Below are 26,795 nucleotides of genomic sequence, written 5' to 3'. Positions count from 1 at the left end.
ATAATCTAGCCATTATATAGCCGTTGATGGTCAATCTAGTCAACCTAGCCATTTGGAAGATCTTCTCTCCCTATTTATTTTGCAGTGATGATCTGAATCCTCAACTTGTCCTGAAAATGAACAGTTGGTTCAAAACGCGTCAACAAAGGTTTTCCACATGTGATTTATGCCGAAACTCTTCTTATGAATTAATGTTTCTATTCATTTATTTTTCACACAAAAGTGTCACTATGGCATAATATCTTATTTTTCATCTCATCTACTTTTTTAGGATTCCCTAAAGCTACCACGAACTACGCTACATTTACATTAGTGGTCCCTTGGCACGATAGCACTAAGACGCTCTGATGCCAGAATTCATTAATTATGTGGCATGGTGGATGTTTGAAAATTTATAATAGGATTATTTTTTTGAGTTTGAGCCATCACAATGCACCCAAAATTCGTATGGGAGGTCTCTTCACTCAGAAAACCATAAAAATACAACAAACAATCCGAAGCAAGGCATGGGGACGTAAATAACAAAAGGGATGGAAAGCATATGTCATTGAAGGTGCCATTGAAGGTACAGATCAAAGGAAATGTTTGAGCCCAACATGGTTATTTAGATGCTAGGTGGAAGCAACACCTCGAGCTCAGCAAAGCTTCCCTAGATATTCTAGTTTGGATTTTCATCTATAGTTATCGTCCTCTCTTATTTTTTGCAGCTCAAAGTACAGATCCCGATGAAGTTGTTGCCCTTAAAAAATTTTAAGGCGAGTCTTGGAGACCCACATGGAAACCTAAAAACTAGGGGAAAGGTGATCCATTGTAACATACCTTGGATAGAAGTGATATGATATAGTGCAAATCTTTCAAATGGCTAGTTTCATAACCATGAACCTAACAGGAAATCTAGCTCCAGAAATTGTAAATTTACGGCAACTTAAAATTTCGGGTTTCATGTGGAATAATATAAGCGGCAGTCTTTGGTTCACATCCACTAGCAAGGACATTCCATCCATATGTTTGATGGCAAGGTTAAGGTCTGAAAAGCATTAGACAACTCACTTGTCATGACTGGGATAAAATAAGAAAGATTGTTGAAGCTGCAAGGAAGCTCTGCTTGTGCACAAAGTTTTCTGTACAGTTCTCAATATGATGAATGTACAATACCATCTAGTCTCTTATGGAATGTTGGATTTGGACATATGAACTATGAAAATTTGCATTTATTGAAGAGAAATGGTGTTACTAGTTTTCCAACCATTCCTAGGAAACTTAAGCAATGTGGTGCTTGTACCTTAGGAAAGCACAACAAACAAGATTTTCATGATACTTATTATAGAGAACATAGAAAGCTTGAATTGATTCATTCTAACTTGTGTTTCCCTATGCTTGTTCCTTATGCAAATGGTAATAAATACATGATGACTTTTATTGATGACTACAACATAATGTGTTGGGTATATCTATTGAAGAACCAATCTGAAGCCTTTCAAAATTTCAAAAACTTTGATACATGGATTGAAAATGATACACAATCTCATATTGGCTCTATTCGTACTAATAATAAAAAATAATATACTTTAAATGAATTTTAAAACCTTTTTTTCCAGCATGGGATAAAACATTAAAAAATAGTTCCTTATAGTTTCCAACAGAATGTTGTAGTTGAAAGAATGAACATGATAATTTAGAATATGGTATGTTCAATGATGTTTTTAAAAAATGTGAAGTTGATCTTTTGGGATGATATAGTTCTATGTGTTGTCTATATTAAGAATATGTGTACATCTCTTTCTCTCAAAAACAAGACTCCCTGTGAAATGTGGTATGGCCAAATTCCTTCAATGAGGCATCTCATGGCTTTTGGTTCCACTTGCTATGCCTTGATACCTAAGGAACATATAAACAAACTTGGTTCAAGGAGTAAAAAATGTATCATCATGGGGCACTCAGATACCTCTAAATCATATCGTATCTATGATGAAGTAAATAATAAATTTATATTATTTAAAGATGTGATATTTCTTGAATCTTCCAAAACTAACAATGTCTTTGGGTGACAAATTATTTGCTTAGATAGATTTGGGCATGCAAACTATTTTGAGTGTTTAAAAAATGTAGCAAGAAAGCTCAATTTGACTTTTTTCTTAGTCAAATTGAGTAAAATTGAAATCTTGCATTAGCAGACAGCTTGGAGGCAATTATCTCGAGTGACATGGCCTTGTCACTTACTTAGCTCAGTAAATTTGAGTTAGAGGGCTTGGAGTTCATTTATGCATGTGTGATTGCTAAATTTTAGCAATCTAGTTTAGTTAATTTTAGTTGTATCAATTAACTAACCTCTAACTATTGTTGGACTCAGTTGAAGCTCAGATGTGCAATGGGACAACAATATAACTCAAAGATTTATTAGTTAACTAATCAATCAACCGAAAATAGCTAGTACATGCATGGAATTCAAATTCTTCATTTGAAGTGTAGATGAGAAGGCAATGTAACATGAGTTGTATACTAGTTTTGAGTGCACAGGTGTTGCATGAGTCGAGCAATCAATCCTTGGGAATTGCGCAAGAAAATAGGAGGAAATTCCTATATTTTAGGTGCTAATTTCCTCAAGTATTGCAGAAGGAAATAGGAGGCTGATAGAGGCATAAAGTAGCTAAGTGTTGGCTAGAGGTCCTTAGTCTGCAGGAGAACAATTATTCTTTTGCAAGTTGTGCTCAGAGCTGGAGCAAGCAATTGTAATAGTTTCTCATTTCAACTAATTAATGAAAAGAGGCTTGAGGGGTTGTTCCTAGTTGGGCTCCCCTAGAAATCACTGTGTATTTGTGGTTTTGCTTGTTGCATGTCTACGCATGTTGTTCTAAATTGTGATTTCCATTTTGCAGATCAATAGAGTAGAATTATGTCTCGTGTTTTTCTTTTTGAAATATTGAGCAGTTGCAATTTCTATCAAATTTCTACATGGTATCAGAGCCCTGAAATCACATTAGAGACCATTGTTTTGAATTGTTTCTTCAGGAATTTGGAATTGTAGCTTTAATTTAGTCGTTTTTTCTTCAGATTTGGGAGAATGACTTTCAAAAAACTAAGATTGGAGTATTCCTTGGAGGATTTCTCAAATTTTATAGCCTGGAAGGACCATATGGAAGTAGTGCTTGATGATAATGGTGTGTTAGAATATGTTAAAAATGACATTGTAAAACCCTAGAGTCTGATGCACAAAAATTAGCCCAGTGGAAGAAGGATTTGCTAGAGCCAAGAGGATCATCCTCGAGGGTGTGAGAGACCACATAGTCTCAAATCTCCATGGAAAAGAGACACCATTTGCTATGTGGAAAGAAATGACTAAGCTATTCAAAAATAATAGTGACCATAGAAAATTTGCCTTGAAAGACAAACTTCGAAATATTAGGATGCAAAAAATGACACTATTCTACACTCTCTATCTAGGTTTAGTCAAGTTCAAGACTTGCTTGGAGGGGTTGGGGTGGATGTAGCAGAAGATGACTTGGTGACCCTAGCTCTTCTAGGCCTTCCAAAATCCTGACACAGTTACCAAGACACTATGAATGGAAGGGAAAATTTACCGAATTGGGAAAGTTTGTGGCTCGATTTGGTTCAAGAAGAATTTAGGAGAAATATCAGAGATGGAGTAAGATCCAAAGAAGAGGAAGAGGAATTTTCTATAGTTGGAAAAGGAATGAAGGCCAAGGGAAAGAAGTCCCAAGGTGAGGCTATGTCTAGCTAGAACAATTGCAACAAGAAGGATATAAGTAAGATAAAATGTTTTCACTGCCATGAATTCATACACTATGCAACAAAGTGTCCACAAAGGAAATCTAGCAAGGAGCCTACAGCAGGAGCAGAAGGAGATGCCTTGGATTCCAAATTTAAGATAAATTTCACCCTCCTTTCTTGCTTGACCAACATAGTAAGAGGGAGTGATCAATACCTAGATTCTGGTGCCTCTTACCATATAACAGCAAATAATGAATTTTTCACTACCTTGGAGGAGAAGGATCTCCAGAAGCATATTGAATTGGGGGATGATGGGAGATAGAGTGCTAGAAGAATTGGTTCTTTACCCTTTAAGAGGAAGTATGGCTCCCATATTCGCCTCAAAGATTGATCTAAAAATGGGGCACTTAGGTTTCTTGTCTAACTTATAAGAACCTCTCCCACTTCCAAAGCTTTAAATATTCCCAAGTCTTTATGATTAACCAGTGCGAAATTAAATATGTGCTTGAAAAGAAGGTATATGCTGGTGTTGTTTATTAAAACTATTTATGTGTTGTAATTTAATGTGCTTAAACTAATATATAAATACATACAACAATAAATAATGCAGTAGAGACAATGCACATTAGACAGTAATTTAATTTGGAGTTCACCCAAAACTCTTGGCCTATGTCTCTTTGAGCTCTAGTCAACTCGATTAGGATCTCTGGGATTACGGTAAAGTCCTTTTACAAGCTCTTGGATCAACTCCACTTTTTTACACAAAAACAATGGGTTTATACACCATTTTATCCCCAGCTCTTAAACCTCTCAGCTTTCTGGCTCTCGTCTCTCGCTCTGGCTCTTGGCTCTAGCTCTTGGCTCTGGCTCTGGCTCTAGCTTTGGCTCTTTGGTTCCTTCTTCTTTGGCTCTGAGCAATGTACAACTCTATGGCTTTTTACTTGACCTCCAGGTGAATCCCTTGGCTACTCTGTGCTTCAGATTTTGATTTTTGCGCTGCTCTCTTTCGCCTTAGCTTCTTGCTTTGGCTTAGCCTTCTGCGCTCCTGTCTCTACACTGCCCATGCTCAGTTTTCAGCAACAACTCTAACAACCTTCTGTCTTTGACATTCATGGCTTTTAAAGCCAATTGGCATTGTCTATTCGTTTCCCCTTCTTGGGCTCACTGGCTCCCGGCCTATGTCCACTTGAATCCCCCTCTGAGTGTTAGAAATCATTGCCAAACGCCTTCAAGGATGGTGGCCACTTGTTCTGCAACGGAAAGGACCTTCGTTGCGTTGAAAAGCCCAAAAAATAGTGTTCTTTGTTTACACAGAGAAACAGTGTAAAACACGGGAAAAATCCGCCAAATCACTATTTATCAGACTTCAAATATTATGAATTCTACCTTATTTTCCATCAGGTCCGCTTGTAATCACTAGCGCATGTCGCAATGCCCTTGTGCCACGTTTCCCCTTGTATTTATAAAAATACATTAAAAATTTGAAAATCCTGATAATATGGCTCATATCGGACTTAAGAAAATTATGCAGTGGAATTTAAAAACCCTTTCCGGTCTCGTTTCATCGCATCGCATATATATATATATATATATATATATATATATATATATATATATATATATATATATATATATATATATATATATATATATATATATATATATATATATATATATATATATATATATATACCCACTCCATTGTATTGATCATCGCATCACAATATCACGTGGACCCGAGGTAAGCCATATGGTGTGGCCTATGTCGATGCGAACCTCTGATGCCGATATCGGCGATCACGATATCGCCTGACCCAGGGTCCTACCTTTGCCTCATGGCATTCTCGATTGCAATCCACCAATACTGGTGATCACAACATCGCTCAGCCCGGTCCTTTCCTTATGTTCTATGCTATGGGCCACTGTCGATCCGCCGGTTCCAGTGATCACAGTATCGCATGGCCCGGTCCCTATGTTATATTGCATATCTACCTCTGACCCAATATGTCGAGGATTGGCGATTGGGGGTGCTTCCCATTTTCTGCTTAAATTTTCCTTTGACCTCCTCCAATGCGATTTTATTCATAAAGCCTTTTAGGCCATTTTTAAAGGATTTTTCCTCTTTTTCTAAGGAACAAAGGCATCTTCTTTCTGTAATAACTTTTGCATCCTAAGTCCATTTTTTACCATTCTAGTTGCAGTAGATTTGGGACGAGACGATCTCTGCAATGGGGTTATTTCCAAGAACTTCCTTGGACTTTCATTTTCCTCAGTGAGGAATACTAGACTTAGGAGTCTATCCAAAATCAATTTTGGATCACGCCTTCCCACTAAAAGAGCTTTTGGTCTCCAAAAGACTGCTATACTGATCTGAACAGTAAATGAGAGTGACTCACCCTCTTCTTTCAGCCTCCCTTCACTTGCCTTGCATAGTGCCTCTGAACCAAAGTTTTTTACCACTTCCCTTCTTGGATGGGCTGGTCTTCCTGGGAAGAGCTACCTTCTTCTTTAACTTCTTGCAGAACTCCTGCTTAGATGGTCACAAAAAGTAGTTTGAACTTCCATGCCTTGATCATTGATCCCAGCTGGCTCAAACAAATGTGAAGTACACCTGCTCCACAAAAATTTCATTTGTATCTATTTGACAAAATGTTCAAATACAAGGAAAACATCAATATCCATGTGTTCATGCACATCATTCTCATGCATGCATTTCATCCTTCAACTTTCACTTAAGGACATTATACTTTCGAAGCTGAAATGACATATAATGTTGCAACAACAAAGTGAGTCTCCTACTCAACCTTTTTCCATTCACCATCTTGGTAGAAACCTGCAACTTGCATCTCATCAACAAAGAAATGCAAATAGATGCATTAACAGACATGCAACCTTCATTGGAAAAGAACTCTAACCATTTTTTACCAATCCATTTCAAAGAACTTGTCTTTGTCAGCACATCAGCATCAACATGTGAATCATTTTGAAACCCATCATTCATGGAAACTTCATTTTCATTTTTGCCATCTTCTCTTTCAACTTTCTTTAGCATTTGTGGAAGCATTATTGGATTCAGAGTCCAACACCTTTAAGCAAGATGCCCTTTGCTTATGGCAGTAAGTGCAACACATGTGCATCCTCTTGGCAGCATGATTTGCCTTGTCCAATGGACCTTTGGCTTTTTGCTTCTTTTCCTTCAAACGTTTCCTGTATGTGGCCATTCTCTTCCAACATCTAGAAACATGATGGTTATCTAAACCACAAAAGGAACATGCAATTCTTTTCCCATGCTTATGTGGAAATTTACCATGCTTTGCAAAATCAAAAGCAAGATGCTTAGAACCAGATTTATACCTACCTCTTTCACCTTTATTGCCTTCATGAGGAGGTGAAGCAAATGAAGAAGTGGCTCCCTTTGGAATGCCATCAATATCTTCAAGGTTGTTCAAGTTTCCACAACTCTCTGGTTCAGGTGTGTGCTTCTAAACACCTGCATCCTACAAATGATGTTTCAAGCCATTGCATTCCTCCTGAATACAACCTTCACACTTCTGAGGTAGAGGACATGAAATGAAACTCCTTCTTGGGACTGTTTCAATGGCCTTCATGGCAGCTTTGGAACTCTCTCCATAAGATTGTCCATAGCCAAGACCCAAATACTTAGGCCTTTCCTTAACCATTATCAGTTCAACAATACCGTGTGCATGATTTCCCAAGCCCTTTCCTTCATAGCCCATCTTGGACATTAGCTTGGAACCTATGCCTCTAGTATGTTTTTCAAAAGAACCAATATAAGAATTCTTAGAAGAATTTGAAGACAAACTGGAATGACTTATCTCTTCTTCAAGCTGATACTTGTCCAAGGCTTCTTGGGCAACAAAGAGTTGTGACTCCAACTCATGCATCCCCTTTAGGTTCATATTTGCAATATGAAGGTTCCTCTCCATTTCCTGCAGTCTGTTAGAAAGAAACGACTTCTCTTCCTTCATGGAATTCAACTACTCTCTAAATATGCTACTCTTCCTTCCATCCTCATACATTTCTCTCACCTTGTCCATCATTTACTATTTACATGGAAATCCATAATTGGGTTATTATTCTTCATACTAAAATTATTTTAATTAAAAATTCTAGTGTGATACATTGTAATAATCAATAATGACAAAATTTATATATATATATATATATATATATATATATATATAATAAAAACAACATAATCTAATCATAATTAATAAACTAATATTTACTAAAACTTTAAAAAGATAATATATATAAAAAATATGTTATTTTAAAGAACTCAAATTAAAAAATAATTATAAAAATAAAAATTAGTTCAATATATTATAAGTAGACTTAATAGTTAAATCACATGTGTTTATTTTTTTTTAAGCAATTACATATTCAATATACTATAACTACATTTTAATAGACATTTATAGTCAAATCATTCTAGTGAGGTGAATCTATTTTCCCACAAATAATGAAATCATACACCAATACACCAAATTCTGATTTGACCTGTGAGATATATATATATATATAATACTAAAAATTATAAAATACTAGAATCATATATATATATATATATATATATAAGAAATAATAATCACATTAAAATATATTTAAGAAAATTAAAATATATGAAATACCAAGGAGAAGAAACTCTTATTAATGAATGAATAGACCAACTATGTTTGGGACTTCCATGTTCCACCCAACCATAAATTGGATGAATCAAATTTCTCTTCAACCAATCACCCCCGTGCCATATTCCAAGCATGCATGTGCGACTCATAACCAAACTAAACCAAATAAGCATGGATGCCACCAAAAGAATAATTTAGGACCATTAAAGGAAATTATAATTGAATGTTGTGTTATTACATAGTCTATCTAAAATCTAGAAGAAATCATAGCAAGGAACAAATTCTAGCAATGCTAGAAGAAATCCCTATAAGAAGTTGTAAAAACCATCAAATATTCAAAACCATGGCCCAACTACCAACAACGCATGGAAAATCTCCCATTTGAAACCTATTTCAAGATTGTTTCTCATGACATCGCAAATGGTTATTTTGAAAATTTGATGGTTATTGTTTCATTTCATTAAAATGATGTTGCAAGTACCAAAAACAACAACATATATACTACAAGTACCAAAAGTAATATGAATACCTAGTCTGCCTTTTTTTATAGACACCACGAAAACATGGATATATGCCACCATTTTACTCCTGTGAAATGGACCTTGAGAAACAATGGTTGAGGGCTATAGCGTATATGGTTACACCCTACACCCTCATCTGCGTTATGAAAAGATACACAAGTGGGATAATACTAACTAGAATGAGTGGAAGCCATTTTTTGAAACTTTTGAATGAAGTTATTTGGGAAGGCATTTACTCCTGTGAAAGTTTATATTTTATCAATGACACTCGTGATTTAAAGGGAGTGAGTTTCCATAAATAACACGATTTCCTTGGGCCAAAAATGACATATTTCTTGGTTGGCAAAGTCAACTATGACACATATCTTACACAACCCATTCTACTCTCCTAAAAAAGAACCTATAGCTCACATGAAAAGCCTACATATGAGTCTAGAAAAATCTAGCCTCTTAACTAACAAAGATCACCAAGGATTTCTCATATGGTGTACTGATCAATAGTCTCTTAATTGACCATGATTGCCAAGGATTTCTCCTATGGTGTATTGATCAATAGTATGGACTTGAGCTCAACTTTGATGGGTCTAGTGTATAATGCTCAGTTATCTTCTTTGAGAGGGAAATATGTCAATCTCTATCATATGTCACTAGAGAAGGAATTTTTGATGTAATGAAGAAAGATCTCCAACCCCCTTATCATTGGAAAACACTTATTCCATGTGACACAATACCCTACATCACATAGTCTATGTGACACTATACCCTATATCATTGGATAAATGGAACTTTATGTGATACTTGTAGCCATTATTGTAGGGAATTTAACTTTTAAAGGGATAAATATATATCTCTCTCCTTGGGTTCATCTCAAGTGATACCTATAGCCATTATCGCAAGGAAGTTCACTTTTAAAGTGATAATATCTCTCTCTCTTGTTGTGTATTTCCAAAGAAGCTGACCCTATCGCTTGGGTAACACTCAATGTGTTGGGTTTGTTACCGATGACATTAAAGCAGATTACAACATTGTCCTACTGTGGGAAAAAATTAGGCTTAAAGGTTAAAAGTTGCTATGGTTTTTGTTATGGTGATCACTTGTAACTAAACACTAAATTTATTGCATTGTAACAATGAAGAGAAGACATAAGCAGGTGATAAGAGTATATATGAAGTCATAACATTGACAAGGTTGACATCGCAAATGGTTATTTTGATTATTTGAAGGTTAGTGTTTCATTTCATTAAAATGATACTGAAAGTACCAAAAACAACAACATGAGATAGGACTGGTGCATGGAACCCACCACCCCAGACACCTTTATTTCATCATTTGCATGACCTCCAGTCTATTCCAATTCACTTGCATGAGTATAAGTTTGATATATCAGTGGACTAATCAACATGTGATTTAGTCATGAGTCCAAAATATGCATGAAATTAGGATTGACACCTCCAATAGGACAGGTTTAGAGATTTGCATATAGTCTTTGATTCCTTACATGATTGGATTAGATATAATTTTGTTTTACAGTTTGATTTCATGAAGATAACCTTGTTGGGTTAATAAAACTGGAGAGTTGATGAGTGTGAAAAAGGTGTTGTCCAGTCTAGCTAGACATTTCTACAACATATAGCTTGTTTAACTAGAATGGAATATCCCTACAATGGTATTTTATTCCAGTAAGTGCTCTACTCAAAAGATAAGTGTTATAAGAATCAAAATATGACATTTTTCTCAGCATACTCGGTACCTCCAAATGAAATTTCTAGAATCAAAATATGACATTTGTTAGGTCCTTATAGTACTAGTGTAACCCCTTATTGTTGTTAGTACAAACCCCTTATTATATTGTCGTGTCCATGTAGTCCCCATATTGTTATTATTGTGCCCCATAGAAGCCCGCTATTGTTATTATTGTGCCCTTACATTATTATTATTACGTCAGCTCTGATTATATTATGACCCCTTAGACTCCTATATATAGAAATGAGGTCTTGTCATTTGTATCATCCAATAATTGTTCATTTGTGTAATGTAAAGGAGGTTTCCCCCTCAAAGAGGCTTATTTCTGAGGCGTTGATCTATCTTTTCTATCGTTTTGTGAGCTGGTTTCATAACATTTGGTATCAAAACTTTGGATTCTAGGGTTGTTTTGCTCCAAATAGGTCATCGTGGAATTTTTGCTATAACGTTTTCGCTACAAAGTTTTATAAGCTAAAACAAAAACCCATTTGAGGAGAAATCGGTTTGCACCTCAAGTCTGAATTTCAGATCTTTTCTCGCTATATTTCTGGAGATATGAGCTGAGGAAGTTAGGGTTTTCACAAGCTATATAATTTCATCTCAAACAGGTCATCGTGGAATTTGTGTTATAATTTGTTTTCTACGAAGGTTCAGACACTAAAATTAAAATCCATATGAGCAAAAATTGTGGGGAATCTCGGGCCTGAATTTCAGATCTTGTTTCGCTATATTTTCAAAGATACAGTCCAAGACATTTAAGGCTTCTGCAGGCTCCCAAATTACATCCTAAAAAGGTGACCTTGGGAAAATCGTCATAACTTTCTCTCTAAGCATCAAATTGAAATTTTGTAAGAAGTTGCAGAAATAGGACGCACTGTTGTTTTCTATGTATCAGTTTCAAATCCTAAGGTTGAAACAATGACACGTGGCACTTCATACAAATTCGCTCTATTGAACCGGTCTATAATCAAGTCATCGTGGGAGATTTGACATAACTCTTCCTTGCAGAATCCAATCTTCATCAGACTTGAGGGTTTAGAAAGAGGACTCAGATTGCTACTATAGGACGCAATTTCAGAACTTGGAGATCTGAAATTACAGAGTTACAATCGTTTCAAGATCGAGCTCCTAAAATCAAGAAAATGTGATATGAGGAAGTTTGATGGAAAGGATCTGGTAAATTGGATACTGTAGATGGAGAAATATTTTGGTTACATGAGGTGCAACAGTTACAAAAGTTACCTATCGCATTTTCATATTTCGAACCAGATCAATTTTTATGGTATAAAGGGCTTTGTTCTCGTAAATCACTTGTTACGTCGTCAATTTTCACGGAGGAAATGATAGCACATTATGAGGATACAAAGCACAACACCTTCTTTAGCCAATTCATAAATCTCAAACAAAAGTGTTCAATGACAGAGTCTATTGAGGACTTCCAAAAATTAAATATAAGGGAAAATGATATTCCAGAGAAGTGGAGGATTGATGTCTCCATAGGGACGTTAAAGGATAACATTCAACATGAGGTTCATCTTTGGGAACCTGATTCATTGGAGAAGGCATTTAGGTTGGAAAGAAAAGTGGAAAAAGAAATTATGGCAACAAGGAATTCTATCCCTCACAAATATAAAGATGGAAGTGTTGTTTCTCCTAGCCTTCCACAACCTACAAGGTTGACACCACAACAATTGGAATAAAGAAGAGAAAAATGGCTCTGTTACAATTGTGATAACAAATACATTAAAGGTCATAAGTGTCCTGAGAAGAAATTATTTTACATTGATTGTGGAGAGGAGGAAGAAAAGCATCAAGAAACATCAAAAGAATAGGATATACATGAGGAACCAACCCCGGAGAAAGAAGAAATGAATCCAACCATAGCTTGTAAAGCATAGGAAATAATTACCACTCCTAAAACTCTTAAGATAGAAGGACATATCAAGAAGAAAAAGGTTCACGAAGTGAAAGATCACATCAAGAAAGAAGAAATGAATCCGACCATATCTTGTAATGCATTTTCTGGAATTACCACTCCTCAAACTATCAAGATAGAAGGACATATCAAGAAGAAAAATGTTCAAGAAGTGAAATATCACATTGAGCATCAAGAAATGAATCCAACCATATCTTGTAATGCATTGGAAGAAATTACCACTCCTCAAACTCTCAAGATAGAAGGACATATCAAGAAGAAAAATACTCAAACAGTGAAAGATCACATCGAGCATCAAAAACAAGTTCTCCAACTTTTAAATGATAATGCCACTTTGGTGCAAAATCGAATAAAACAACAAGCAAATTAGCATCGCAATGAAAGAAGTTTTGATGTAGGTGATTGGTTATTTTTATGGTTACATCCATACAAAAAAATGTCCCTCAAGAAAGCTATTTATGAGAAGGAAATGTTGGCAATACTACATGCACTTAAGAAATGGCAACCTTACCTAATGGAAAGACACTTCAAGGTAAAAATGGATCATGATAGTCTTAAATACTTTTTAGAACAAAGATTATCTTTAGAAGAACATAAAAGATGGGTCACAAATATGTTGGGTTATGACTTTGAAATCATCTACAAAAAAGGGAAGCAAAATGTTGTTGCAGATGCACTCTTAAGAAAGGATGAGGATGTGGAAGCATTGTTTTGTGTTATTTCTATTATCCAACTAGATTGGATAAAAGAAGCAAGGGATGAATGGAAGAAGGACGAAGAAGTGTGGCCACTCATTCAAAAGTTGCAGAAGATCCCAGTTCAAACAATATTGTCAGAACTTGACAAGGAAGGAAAAATCATATTGGAACCTTGCGTAGTCACAAAAACAAGAACTCGATAGCTATGAAATCAATCAATTTTAGAGTATCTCATGAAGTGGAAGAACTTAACCGCTGAAGATTCCACATGGGAGGACAAGAATTTTATACAGAAGCATCAAGAACTACTCAAGCATTGAGAACAACACTCTTTGAAGGAGAGGGGCATGTTAGGTCCCTATACTACTAGTGTAACCCCTTATTGTTATTAGTACAACCCCCTTATTATATTGTTGTTCCCATGTAGTCCCCATTTTGTTATTAGTGTGCCCTTACATTATTATTGTTATGTCGGCTCTAATTATATTATGACCCCTTAGACTCCTATATACAGAAAGGAGGTCTTGTCATTTGTATCATCCAAGAATTGTTCATTTGTGTAATGTAAAGGAGTTTGCCCCCTCGAAGAGGCTTATTTCTAAGGTGTTGATCTATCTTTTCTATCTTTTTATGAGTTGGTTTCATAACAACATTTTTCTCAGCATACTCGGTACCTCCAAATGACATTTCTACCGATCCTTTCAACTCCACCATCACATACTTCCAAATGAAATATCTATAGATCATGGCTCTAGACGTTGTCTTCCCTTGAATGTTTGTAGTTTTATGTGAGATGCATTGACCAAATCTCAGATGTAGACATTAGGTAGCTTGGATGAGTCTTAGATCCCACTGGCACTAGCACTAAGCACAACTCCATTGTCAGAGATCAAATCAGTTGCCTTGGAGTTGAATTTGGGTTGTCAAGCTAAAACATTTAGAGTTGAAGTTTGGTTTCCAAGCTAAAGTAGAGGAGACGCTATGCATCCTGTTAAGAAGTCTAGAGCTGCAACTAAATCTCAAGGTAGCTGCTGATTTTTCTCAGGAGAAGAATAAGAAGAATAACAAGTGTCTCGTTCTTTATACACTACACCAACATGCACACAGCCATCTACCCCTCTTCAATGTTTCCATGGTTACAATCAACATTTCCATGGTTATAGGTAGTGTTTAATGTTTATAAACTAATGTTAGCATTAGTTTCAAATCTTGGAAATAAGAATAAAATAAATGCATGGAATAGAGATATTGTATGAATAATATCAATGATATGGTTTGTCTACCTTGGGAAGAGGCCAAATAAGACCATCAGTTATATTATTGGTCCTCAAAGTTAAATTGATAAATTCATAGGTTGACAACAACGGTCATTTTATGAACAACGTAAAGTTCATAAAAACTTTGGATTAATATGCACAAGTACTAATGCTAACTAATATAATGGATTACTATAGTCCCATGTCATAGATGACATGAACTAATAAGAAAAATACTCCCATATTCATGTCTCACAAATTAAATTCCAAACTCTAAAGAGAGACTATGAACTATAATGAATTAATAAACTCTTAATGAATTTGTTTCTCTATTGAAAGTTTTTTATTTCTTTTAATTACTTATATATATGGTTGATGTCATTTTTTGTCTAGAGGTAGTGATATTTGAGTGCCCTCTAAAGATTTTATTTATATAAAAGAAAAATCTCTAGTGTTCTTGAGGTTTTTCAAGGAATCCCTAGTGAGGGATGTTACATGTGGTAACTCTTTAATGCTTTCTCAATCCCACTTCCATAATCTGCTACTATGTTTAAACGTGATTTGTTTATTTGATGTTATGGAAAATCTAATAGATCCTTTTCAATATCCTGCTCAACATAAGTGTGGACGCAGCCTTAACCATGAGTCAGAATGATGAGTCACGAAGATAGGGTCAGTTTTGGGACTCTCCTTCGAAGGATCTAGCTCTAGCCATATGGCATTTATTGGGCTTCACTCATCAGCTTTGAACATTGTTATTCTCCTGTCATGGGGTTTAATCACATAACCATTGAATGTAGTTAGTAAAGTTTATTTAGTTAATCATCACATCAATAGCCCAAAAAATATCTTTTTGGGGCTCTACATAGTGAGTCTAGCAGGGAAAATATATTTTCAAGGCTCTGCATGGTGAGTCCACTCCAAGGGTTCCTCTGGTGTGGAGAAGGTAAGGCCATGGCTCTTTGTCAAATCTCCAATAAATCGAGAGACTCCTAAAACTCCATCCTTGTGCAAATATTGGTTGAACAAATGTGGGACCAACAATTCCTATTGCTATAAACCCTCCTTACCCAACAATAAGATGCCTAACAACAACCAAAACTATGGTTTTTTTAACATTATTGTACATCAATTCATATTTACTTTCATGGTAGGTCTTCAACATTCATTGTGGAAAGAGGTACAGATTATGATGGATCAACTACTTAAGAGTTGATATCAAGTGAGGTAGTTTTAGTCCAAATGAATAAACAGTTATCATTCATATACATACCATTTTCAGAAATAGGTTGGTTTAAGTTTCATCGATTTATTAGTTCGTGGTGGTGCATTAAAGGATTGACATTAAGATATATTTTAATGGATTAAATATGTGCAGGTGGGCATGCATAGAATTACATCCACCTAAAAGAATATATAATGATATTTAAACTTACTAGAACTCTTGGATAAAGAAATAGCTTGTTAAGGGTGAGATAATCTCAAAGAATATTGAGGCTTCGAAGGTACATATCAATTTTCCATAGTTCGTGTTTGAAGAATATGCAACTCTCGGCAATGAGAGTAAGATGCTAAAAATTCAATAATTTTAACCATAACTAGAAACAAAAAATGTAAGAACAATAATTTGCAATATATATTACAATGGCACAATGGTCTGCAGGTTCAAGGACTCATAGTTTCAAATACATTGCATGGATACAACATCTTGAACCCAATTGAAGGCTCCTTTTGTTATAATCCAAATTCAGAAAAAGGTAATGGAATTACACTACATCATCCATGAATGAGACTGACTAGACGAGATCCCTAAATATGGCGTTGTTAATTTATTCTCATCAAGAAACATTGGATCTTGTTGATCATGCTAACATAGCTAGATTATGGGAATCTAGTTCTAACTATAATGGGGTTGGTTTAGGAAAGTGCTTATACAATGGTGAAAAATATAACTAGGGCACTAAAACAGTTGCAGATATTTGCCTCCACATTATGATGCTAATGAAGAATTTTCAACCATTGATTTAAAAGATAGTGACAACAATTGACTAAGATATGTCGAGCAAAACAAAAAAAATGAGATTAATATAGCCCAAGAAACATGAGCATAAAATGTGAAAAAGTAATTTAATATCCAAGAAGTGGAAACAAGGATATAACCAATAAATTGAAGATAATAAGTCAAACACTAGGAACAAATATTTTTTCAACATATAACATTTTGCACTACCTCATTGTCAACTGTAAGAAAGGTCTTTCTTGAAGATATAGAAGCTTCATTCACATCAAAATATGCCTGCCAAATCATGAATACATTTCGATGGACTTACAACTTTTAATCAAATGATCTAGAATATAAAACATTAGTATGCAAATAATGATCAAATGGGAAAAGGGGTAGATTTTAAATGTGTGTAACAAAAAACTCCTGAGTTCAAAAAGCTATATTATAGCTATACCCTCATCCAATTTCTTTAGGCATATCTCACTAAAGGTATATCAAGAGGATATTAGTCTCCTGGCTATAGAATTGGATGATTTTTATTTGTAACTTAATGAAATGGAAAAGTTGTGGAGACAAGCAACATTCTTCTTCTTTCATTGGGCCATGACAAATGAATAAAGAAAATAGTATCAACCCCTTGGAAAAGGAAATTTGATAACGACAAATACCATGAATAAACAAAGAATCTAATGAGTTGATGGGCTAAAAAACATACCACCCATAATGAACCTTTCCATCCAAAGATTATTCTATGTTGGGTGACAACAAAATATTTCAATAGAAATTTCATGTAACCTACTACTAAAAAGGAAATTCAAACCCCAACTTCTTGTTCCAATTCTAATTTTACCCAAAATTACCTTAGATTTAAAGGTATCACCATATCTCATACCAAACAAAATTAAAAAAAAGAAAGATATCCTTTGGAGAAATAGGATCATCAAACAAAATTGAACCATACATATTAATGAACCTTATTTTATATATTAATATTATGATGAACCTATTTTTATATTGGAAAGACAAAAAAATTCATAGATACTAACAAATCCTTATGCATTACTTGCATTCAAATGAGTTAACAAAAATTAATGGCGCCAGGAGAGCAATGATATTGTAGTTTTAGAAGAGACATTTTATCTCTTCCTCCAACACCAATATTCTTCTTGTTTGTTGTAGCAAAAATGAAAATCCCCAATCGAGATTGTTGCCTTTACAACCACTCCATTTCTACTAGTGTCTTGGGCATAAAATTGGACCCTTTCTTGCTAGAGCTATTAGATGCCATTTCATTGAGCTATAGTGATAGGTGAGAGCTATTCATAGCTCGCTAAAGGTGTATCAAGAGGATATTAGTCTATTGTCTATAGAATTGAACTCGTTTTATTTGTAACTTAGTGAAATGGAAAATTTGTGGAGATAGACTCCATTATTCTTCTTTCAATGGGCCATGTAAAATAAATGAAGCAAATAGTCTCAACCCCTTAGAGAAGGAAAGTTGAGAAAAATAGATAACATGAACAAACAAAGAATCCAATGAATTGAGTCGAGAGGGGTCTCCCTTAGTAAACAAGCATCCATATGCTTGTTAGAGTCAGTATGAATCTTTACTAGAAATTGAGTAATCTTCACATCACTGACCACATCCAATCGAAAGGTACCAACCCTTACAATACAAATGATGTATCCAAATAAAGTGTAGTCAACACCAATAATATCATCTTTTGAATCTATTCTCAAACTTAAATGCCTCAAACTTTGATTCAAAGAGGTCATCAGCAAATACAATCATACCAACTAGATCACACATTTTATTCACATATTTATTGGAAGCTTCACCATCATCAACAAGGTCTATTGTTAGATTCATCAATTCACAACTCACTTTGCAATCACCATAAAATTTGATATGGAAGTTCAAATTTTATCAATTTAATCAAGGAAAAATCAAATTGAGAATTTCTTGCTCTAGTTTCCAACACTCCCTCTCAGCAAGAAAAGGATTATCAACCACCCCTATCCAGCACCTGTGGAACTCGAACTTCCCTCTTGATTTTTTTTTTTAAATGTCAGCATCTTGTTCCTCTATCAGAATGTAGTGTAGCAACATTATTCACTTATGCACATAGTCTCATAAATGGTGATACAAGATATATATATGCTTGGATCAATCATGAAATATAAGATTCTCAAAGAGTTTGATGCAACTCTGATTATCACAGTAGATCACTGTTGCATCCATCATCTGCCCAAACAAACCAACAAGTATCTTTCTCATCTATATCACCTCACATGTTGCTTGACTTGCAGTCATGTATCCTACTTTTGCCGAGTGGAGCACCACATATATTTGCTTCCTATTGTACCAAGAAATAATTGCAAACCCAACACTCAAAATTCCACCTGATGTACTCTTTCAGTCTACTAGACTTCACACTCAATTTGTATCTGTGAAGCCACAAAAATTCACTCCCTCTACCCATTTGTACCATAGTCCAAACTGGGTAGTGCCTCTGAGGTACCGTAAAACATGCTTAATTGTCTTCCAAAATAATTTGATTGGCCTAACTATAGTTTGGCTTAGCTGGTTGACTCCATAACACATATATGATCATTTGTTCACAAGATACATGGGTGAACCCACTAGTTGTCGATAAATGGTAGCATCCACTTCTTCACCTGAACTGGCATTCTCCTTCCTCCAGTGGTTTGCTAGATGTGTCTCCATGGGTTTACAACTCTCCACGTAGAATCTTTGTAGCATTTCATTTTCATACTTGCCTTGAGAGACAAACAATTCCCCATCATCTTGCCATATTTCCAACCCAAGGAAGTAGTGCATGAGACCCATGTCCTTTATTTCAAATTCCCTTGCAAGGTCCTCCTTGCAAGTTCTGATGAGCTGCTCATCATTAGTTAAAATCAAATCATCAACATATAAGACAATAATAAGAAATTTACAGTCTACCAAGATGTGATTTAGGTTTGCATGCGCCTCTCTTTTGGTGAAGCCCAAACCGATGAGATAACTATCAATCCTCGTGTACCAAGCATAGGGTGCTTGTTTGAGACCATACAACGCTCACTTGAGTCTACACACATGAGACTCCCGTTCAAATGTCTCAAAACCTTCTCGTTGCTCGATGTACACCTCCTCCTCAATAACTGCATTAAGAAATGTTGTTTTTATATCCATCTGGTGGATCAAAGGTATCGTCATAGTCAATTCTTAAATTGATATGTTTTTGTCTTAATTGTTAATGGTCTTAAATGCGTTTCGTCTTAAGTGCCCATTGTCTTAAATATAAAGCTTTGTCTCAAACTACTTTTGTCTTAAATATAAAATTTTGTCTTAAAATAATTTTGTCTTAAATTGATTTTTGTCTTAAATATAAAGTTGATTTAAAATATTTTTGTCTGGAACTATTTTTGTTTTAAATAAAAAATTGTCTTAAAATATTTTTGACCTTTTAAGATAAAATATTTCTCATCTTAAAAAAAATGTTTTAAAAATTCCCTTGGTGTAACAGTGTATCCAACCTAGCCAAATGATTATATTGAATCAATAAATATACATTTTTGGAATTTCTCACCAAAATAATAAACTATGGTAAAATATATGCCAAGTTTATGAATAGACTTTTTACTTTGTAATAATGACAACCAATGGGAAAATACAACATACCGAATAAATAAAACTAATTAAATTAAGCCCACCATAAAATTTAGTAAGCAAACATGTAAAGAAATGAAACAACCGGTCAAAGAATGCAATGCAGACGAGCGCAACGCGTTCTTCCATGCAGGTTACGTTAAACAAAACACCTAGATTGCAAGTTCATATTTCAGCCATGCTTTTGATGAAAGGTTAGACTGATCATGTCCCAACAAATATATCGAGAAACTCCCCCAAAATCTGATCACGTAATTACCCAGATGTTTGGATAAAGATGTCCAAGCTTTGAAATGTTAATCTCCTACAAGACAACAATATATTATTTGCATACTCTTGAATGACCGATCGTCAATAGAATATACAAATCACTGTCACCAAATGGCACTCAATATTTGATTACGCATAGCACATCCTTTGTCATGAAACCATAATCACTGCAAAGGAAAATGCTTTTGAAATGAGCTGAAATTGCGACCTTGATCTCTTAGTGGTTTGTTATTTCTTCATTATTTTACTAGTCTTTTCCAAAGTATGCATTGTGGTGTGAACTCAACTCCAGTTTGTTTGCTTCATTTAATTTTCGAACAACCTGAAATTCTAAAGATGAATTACAAATAGATTAAAGGGAAAAATTTGGCAACTTTCTAAAGCAAAAGAAAATTTACTTCTTAGGAATGTTGAAAAAAAAGAAGGTAGAGAAGCTTATGTAAAAGAAAATTTCAGATAAAGAATATGAAACAAATAGAGGAACACCCTAGCTAGCTTTACTCCAACTTCATAATCTATACCTTCATGTTTTCAACTCCTACAACATGTATTTTCAAAACTTCCATCCTTGATCATTTGGTAACATAATTTCAATTTTCTGATCCAAATGACCTGGTCGAAGCAAGGTAGGGTCTAGAACGTAGAGTCGACTGGTGGCCATGATCATTTTTACCTAAACCAAAATACATTAATAATGCAGAGTTTCCAGATATAATGAAAAAAAAAACATAAAGAAATTGAAACCATCTTAAATCACATATATAGTATATGACAATGCATTGTGAAGTGGTAAATTTCAATCATCCAATAAAAACACACCTTCGAATATTATGATATACTTTTCCCAGTTGATCAAACCCACCCAGCTGATTGAGTAATTCCATTAGAGTCCTATGAATCTCTCTATTACCACTTGTTCGTTCACTGAAACGACATCCACCAATTGCATCCATAAAAATAACGCATAGCTGCAATTGAAATACACACCGTTCGGAAGCACAAATTCGCTGCAGAGGCATAGCCTGAGCCAGTGGAGTACTGTGCTCCTGTAAACAGTCGCAAAGATTAGGGCATCGAAATCTGAGCCAGTGCGAACGATTATAGACGAAATGGGTTAATGTCCAGATTGTAATGTAAAATGACCACTGAATTGAATGTGTAATGTGGCCACCTTGAGGAGAGAGGCCACTCATCTAAAATAAGTTCGTGTGGAATGAAATGGATAAATTGTCGTTCCAAATATATTATTATAATATTTATTAATTTTTTTGTTACGCACAAGACAAAGCGAGTCATTGAAATCACAGTTGTCAAAAACACTACCAAATGAAAATCCATGACCAGCCATCTCTGAAAATCCATATGAGATTATGGAGGTTTGCTATATGTAATAATTTTACTGTATGTTTTAATGTGAAATTATTACTATAGGTCTGTTATAGCACGAGTCTGATTATTTTATTACAATGGTTTTCTGATTATTATATTACGAGTTTGATAGTATAATTCCAAAGCTCAAATGAATGATGCCAATTAGAATTGAATTGTCATTACGATGCATATATCTCAGAGATTAAGATATGAATGTTCAAGCATTGGGGACCGAGATGATTAAATTGATTTTACCTTAATAAAAACAGTGTTTTTTTTTGCAGCCTTTCCATAGTTTTCTTATGGGGAAAGGCTTTCACATACTTAGGAACTATTCGGATGTTATAGCATTTTTATACTTCTCCTGATTTTTTATTTTGGTTACAAAAATGGGGATGGAATTACTAACAATCAATTATAATTCCATTGTCTTCATGTAACCTACCTCATACAGTCACCAAATTTTTTTAAGCAATTTTCAATTTGTGTAGTAAACAAGATGGGCTGCGACGCAGCTAGTCCCTGCCATAATCCATAGTTGAAAGACCAGCTTGGATGCAATGGGATGTAAGGGATTATGGCTGGTAGTGCTTCCTTTGGGGCCAATGCCTCTGCTGCTTCCTCTTGGCCCCTGCTGCTTCCTCTGGTGCGTCCTCCAGGGGACTCCAGTAAAACTAAGTCAACTGTAGCTCCAGCTGCCTCTGCCTACGCAGCTCTATCTGAGTTCATGTATTCCACCTACCATAACTGATTGCCGCCAACGATAATGATAGCACATAGGCATAGTGAGATGCTTTTAATATTGAATTTATAGGTTGAGAATGAGAACTTGCTGATATCATTAAATCAAGGGCAGCAGCACCCTCCACGTGTGCGTTCCCTATCGCCACGAGGGCCGTTGATAATAAAAATCTCATTTAAAAAGAATACAGTAAAAGCAAGTTAAAAACATATCTGTTGAGCCTGGGCCCTATGTTCGGCACAGATATAAAATTGTGAGAAGTGCAGTGTAATGAAAAAAGTTCATATAAGCAGCAAGACATTCATAAAATATGGAATATGAAAGTATCCATCAGAGGATATGTAATAATTATGTGTGTATGTGAATTCACAAGCCGGTGCCGGTAATCAGACCCTACAAGCTGCGGTAATAGCATGATATTACTACAGAGAGCTGCATTAATCTAATACTCGCTAAAGTACTGGGTCCCTTCATTTCTTATAATACTCGCTAAAGTACTATACACACCAACGAGTAGTAGGTGAACCAGTGAACTCCAAAAGAACTCACGAGTATGTGGAAAACGGAGGCCTTATCATCATCACGATCTTTAGTAGAAGGTTAGACAGTCCTCAAAGGTGGGGTGTTGCTGCGACCACGCTCCCTTGAAAACTGACTATTAAAATATTTAAGCAAGTCAAATTAGATATCGATAATAATGAATAGGGCGCCGTCCATTCGGTTGATAATAAAATCTAGCTACCTCAACAGTTTGACGGTTTGGAAGGTGGAGTTTCGGCTGCGCTGAGACCCTCTAACAACAAGTCAAATGCATGCGCGCTTTACTGGCCCTTCGATTTCAACCTAACTACCCATATGTACATATTGTATTTCACCTAATATTTTTTTTTATAGCTATAAATATACTTCTATTCGCATTTACTCGGGGTTTCGGTCCAGAAACCTTGTTCAGGTACAGCGAGCGAGCATGCAAGGAGACAATTGCCAGGAAAGCTAACAAAGAAGCAGAAGCGTGGTGTGCCAGGTATGTTTACATGTTACAGAGAATTTAATTATATTCCTTCTGTAATTTCATAATTACTGCAAAGTTTGTAGAAAATAAAAATTGTTTTCCAGTTGCCGACCATTGATTTATGGAAACGGAGACAACGCTTTATCAAGTCATATTATAAGTCATATTCAAGTACACAGGTAATAAAAACCTCACTTAAAAAGATTACTCGAAAAGCAAGTTAAAAACATGTCTGTTGAGCCTCGCCCCGTGTTCAGCACAGATATAACACGTGGCTTGCATGCTCGCAACTTTATTGTAACAATCCAAAACATCTGTCTTCGGTCACTATTACAGATCTCCATGAAGATGACATCCGATCCAGATTAAATGCATGAATGCTAATTATCCAGAGTTGAAGTTTCCACAAATACAGGCCCACCCTTGGCAGAAGGTTGCTATTGGCAACTGTTATATCTCCAATTTACTCCTTTCGCATCACTGTAGAAAGTGACGTGTTTGTTTTCTCAGCTTTTCCACAGGCGAGCACCTGCAGAGGCGATAGATCTTCTCTGAAGAATTCTCCAGTACTCACCGAGTCTTCGCTGCACTGCTGTAAGTTAGATACATTTGTACATAGCTTGGTCTAGAGCTAAATTGCTAATTGATACTTGCATTCATATTTCTTTTCTATTCTATAAGTTACAAAGAAAAAACTCGAATAGACAGAGTCGATTAACCATTTAGAATAACATATGTTGAACCACAATCATGTAAAATCAGTGCGAGCCAAACTGTAAGGGAATTATGTAATGATAAAAATTTCCTGTAAAGAAGAATTTACCTTGCCATAATAAAAATGGTTATGTATTTATTATTTGACTGTAACATTGGTTAGTTCGAGACGACACAGAGGTGTGCTCCCAAAAAAGTCCAAATGTGTGATAAATAATCTAATATTAAAACAACACATGGGCATAGAAACAACCCTGTTGGATGCAAGGGTCTCTCTGTCAGCCATGAAAGCCATACATTAATGAAAATACCAACCCTGTAGGGATGGAATTGATAAAAGAAAAACCCAGAAATTACAATCAAAACTGCTCATTGAAACCCCAAATCTTTAACACGAAATTTATATCTTTAAGTTCTGAATAATAAGATCGTATTCATGCTAAGGATGCTCAAAAGTGGTCAAGCCATTGTATAATAATGAAGTAACATATCTATTCACTACTAGGACTGCAATATTAATAGTAACTAAGTTACAAGATGTAAACCCTATGCGGAAAAAACCTTAAATACATTCTGGATTTAATAAATCTAATTAAAGACTACGGGAACAACAGTTCCTCCAACCCTCAGTAAAATCGATCAAACCCTCAATAGCTAAGTCTTGAGAACTATTTAGGCTTTTCCAAGGGAGCCTGGAATGGTGAATGAGTCAAATGTTGGAACCAGAAGTTCGTTCCACAACGGAAGTTGCGACCTACATTCAAGTAAACAAACATTATCACTGGAATGAAATAATACCCACATAGGAAAAAGGAAAAATTGTTACCGTGACTACAAGGAAGGCGATACCTTGAGGGAGTGACTTACCCGTTGGCAGCCATCGGGACTGGAGAAACCCCATTTTGTTGGGTGAATAAGCCTGCATGCATAGCCAAATTTAGAGACCTAAATGTGAAACGATTATTGTAAATAGAGTAGAGAATGGAGGATAATTCAACGGTAAGTTTTATACCTTGTCTTCTGTGGTACTGGTGCAGGTGCAGATGAAAGCAGCTGAACCAGCGCTCTCTCCATTTCTGCTCACCAAGAACGACATGAGAGCCGCAGTGCAGATGAAAGGAGCTGAACCAGCGCTCTCTCCATTTCTGCTCACCAAGAACGACATGAGAGCCGCAACAGCCCTGTAATGAATTTGGGAAAAATGGTTAAACTTACGAATATTAATTAACAGTCAATACTGAAAGCGTTTTAAGGGAGAGTCCACCTGCTCTGAGGGACTCCATGGAAGCTCTGTGTACACATGCAGCCATGTCGAATGGTAGCGGTGAAATCCAGTCGCGATAGCTTAGAGGTTGCAGGAATAAGCTTTGGATTCAAGCTGTGGACGATGATAGCTTAGAGGTTGCAGGAATAAGCTTTGGATTCAAGCTGTGGACGATGAACCAAATGTAAAGCACGAGTAAGAGGCAAGAAATACAGCATCTGTTCTGCATGCAGAGTGACACGTTCAGCCTCCTCAGATAGCTCAAAGAACAAGCAACTTAGGATATGTACCCATTCGCACTTAACAGTAAAAATTAAGGAATTAATGTCAGCATTAAATCGAAACCGCAAACCGTCAAGGCCAGTTGATTGTGGGTAAGTAGCAGTTTAAGATATGGTCCGGCCTCTTCCGCCTCGGGAAGAGGCCAAATAAGATGGCCAACAGAAGTTGAAGTGCAAACTTTATGATATAACTAAAAATACCACTAAAAAACCCGGCGATTTAATGTTATCTGCCCTCCGAATGGTTACTATAGTCCCTGCCGGATGACAGATGGCAGGGACTAATAAACGTGTAAAATTTGGCGTATCATTTGTAAATACTTAATACTTAAGAAAAGGACTTCATTACTATGAGCAAGATCTTAAGGAAAGGACTTCATTACTATGAGAAAGATGTGGCCTAACCCATTATTCATTAATTTGTTTAACTGATTAAACAAAAGTTTCCCATTCATGCTTTCCATCATTATTATTCAAAATGTCACGTTCCTTGTAGACTGGTTAGATTGCATGTGGCAGAATGCAGCAAAGTGCTCCTTAAATATGATTTTATTTAAGGTTTTTAAAATTTAAATTAACATGTTTCTGAAGGTTTTTATAATTTAAATTAATATGTTTATGTCTTTCATATTATGATTTGAAATATATATTCCTCTAAATAATATAAATTATGTATATTTGATTAGTTTAAATTTTTTAAAATTAATATTAATTGGATGATGAGTAATATTTTTAGATAATTGTGTGTTTCAATTGAGATGTCCTAAGAGTGAACATTTCGCTTCTCAAAATTTAATTTGACACCGAAGAAAGAGAATATGAATAAATAGTATAAAATATAATTTTTAAAAACTGAATATAAATGTTAAAGATAATGAAAATAATATGAACAGTGGTGACATAATAATTAATTTCTTTTATATTATTATTT

At 35.3% G+C, this 26,795-nt stretch overlaps 1 protein-coding gene across 1 annotated transcript; it reads right to left on the bottom strand.

The window, feature by feature from the left end:
• Positions 1-24,987: 24,987 nt before the first annotated feature.
• Positions 24,988-25,887, bottom strand: LOC149202916 (uncharacterized). The gene is made up of 4 exons (XM_089401725.1): positions 25,584-25,887; positions 25,332-25,500; positions 25,187-25,238; positions 24,988-25,073 (listed from the first exon to the last, which is right to left on the bottom strand). The coding sequence occupies exons 1-4, from the start codon at positions 25,619-25,621 to the stop codon at positions 24,988-24,990; spliced, it is 345 nt and encodes a 114-aa protein (XP_089257851.1). The 5' UTR covers positions 25,622-25,887.
• Positions 25,888-26,795: the final 908 nt, after the last annotated feature.

This window comes from Pinus tabuliformis, chromosome 2_1 (genome assembly GCF_031772625.1).
Source record: "Pinus tabuliformis cultivar Carrire ecotype Pingquan chromosome 2_1, CPIR1, whole genome shotgun sequence".
NCBI classification, from domain to species: Eukaryota; Viridiplantae; Streptophyta; class Pinopsida; order Pinales; family Pinaceae; genus Pinus; species Pinus tabuliformis.
Note: the sequence above shows the minus strand (reverse complement) of the source record. Positions and strands in the feature narration are given on the sequence as shown.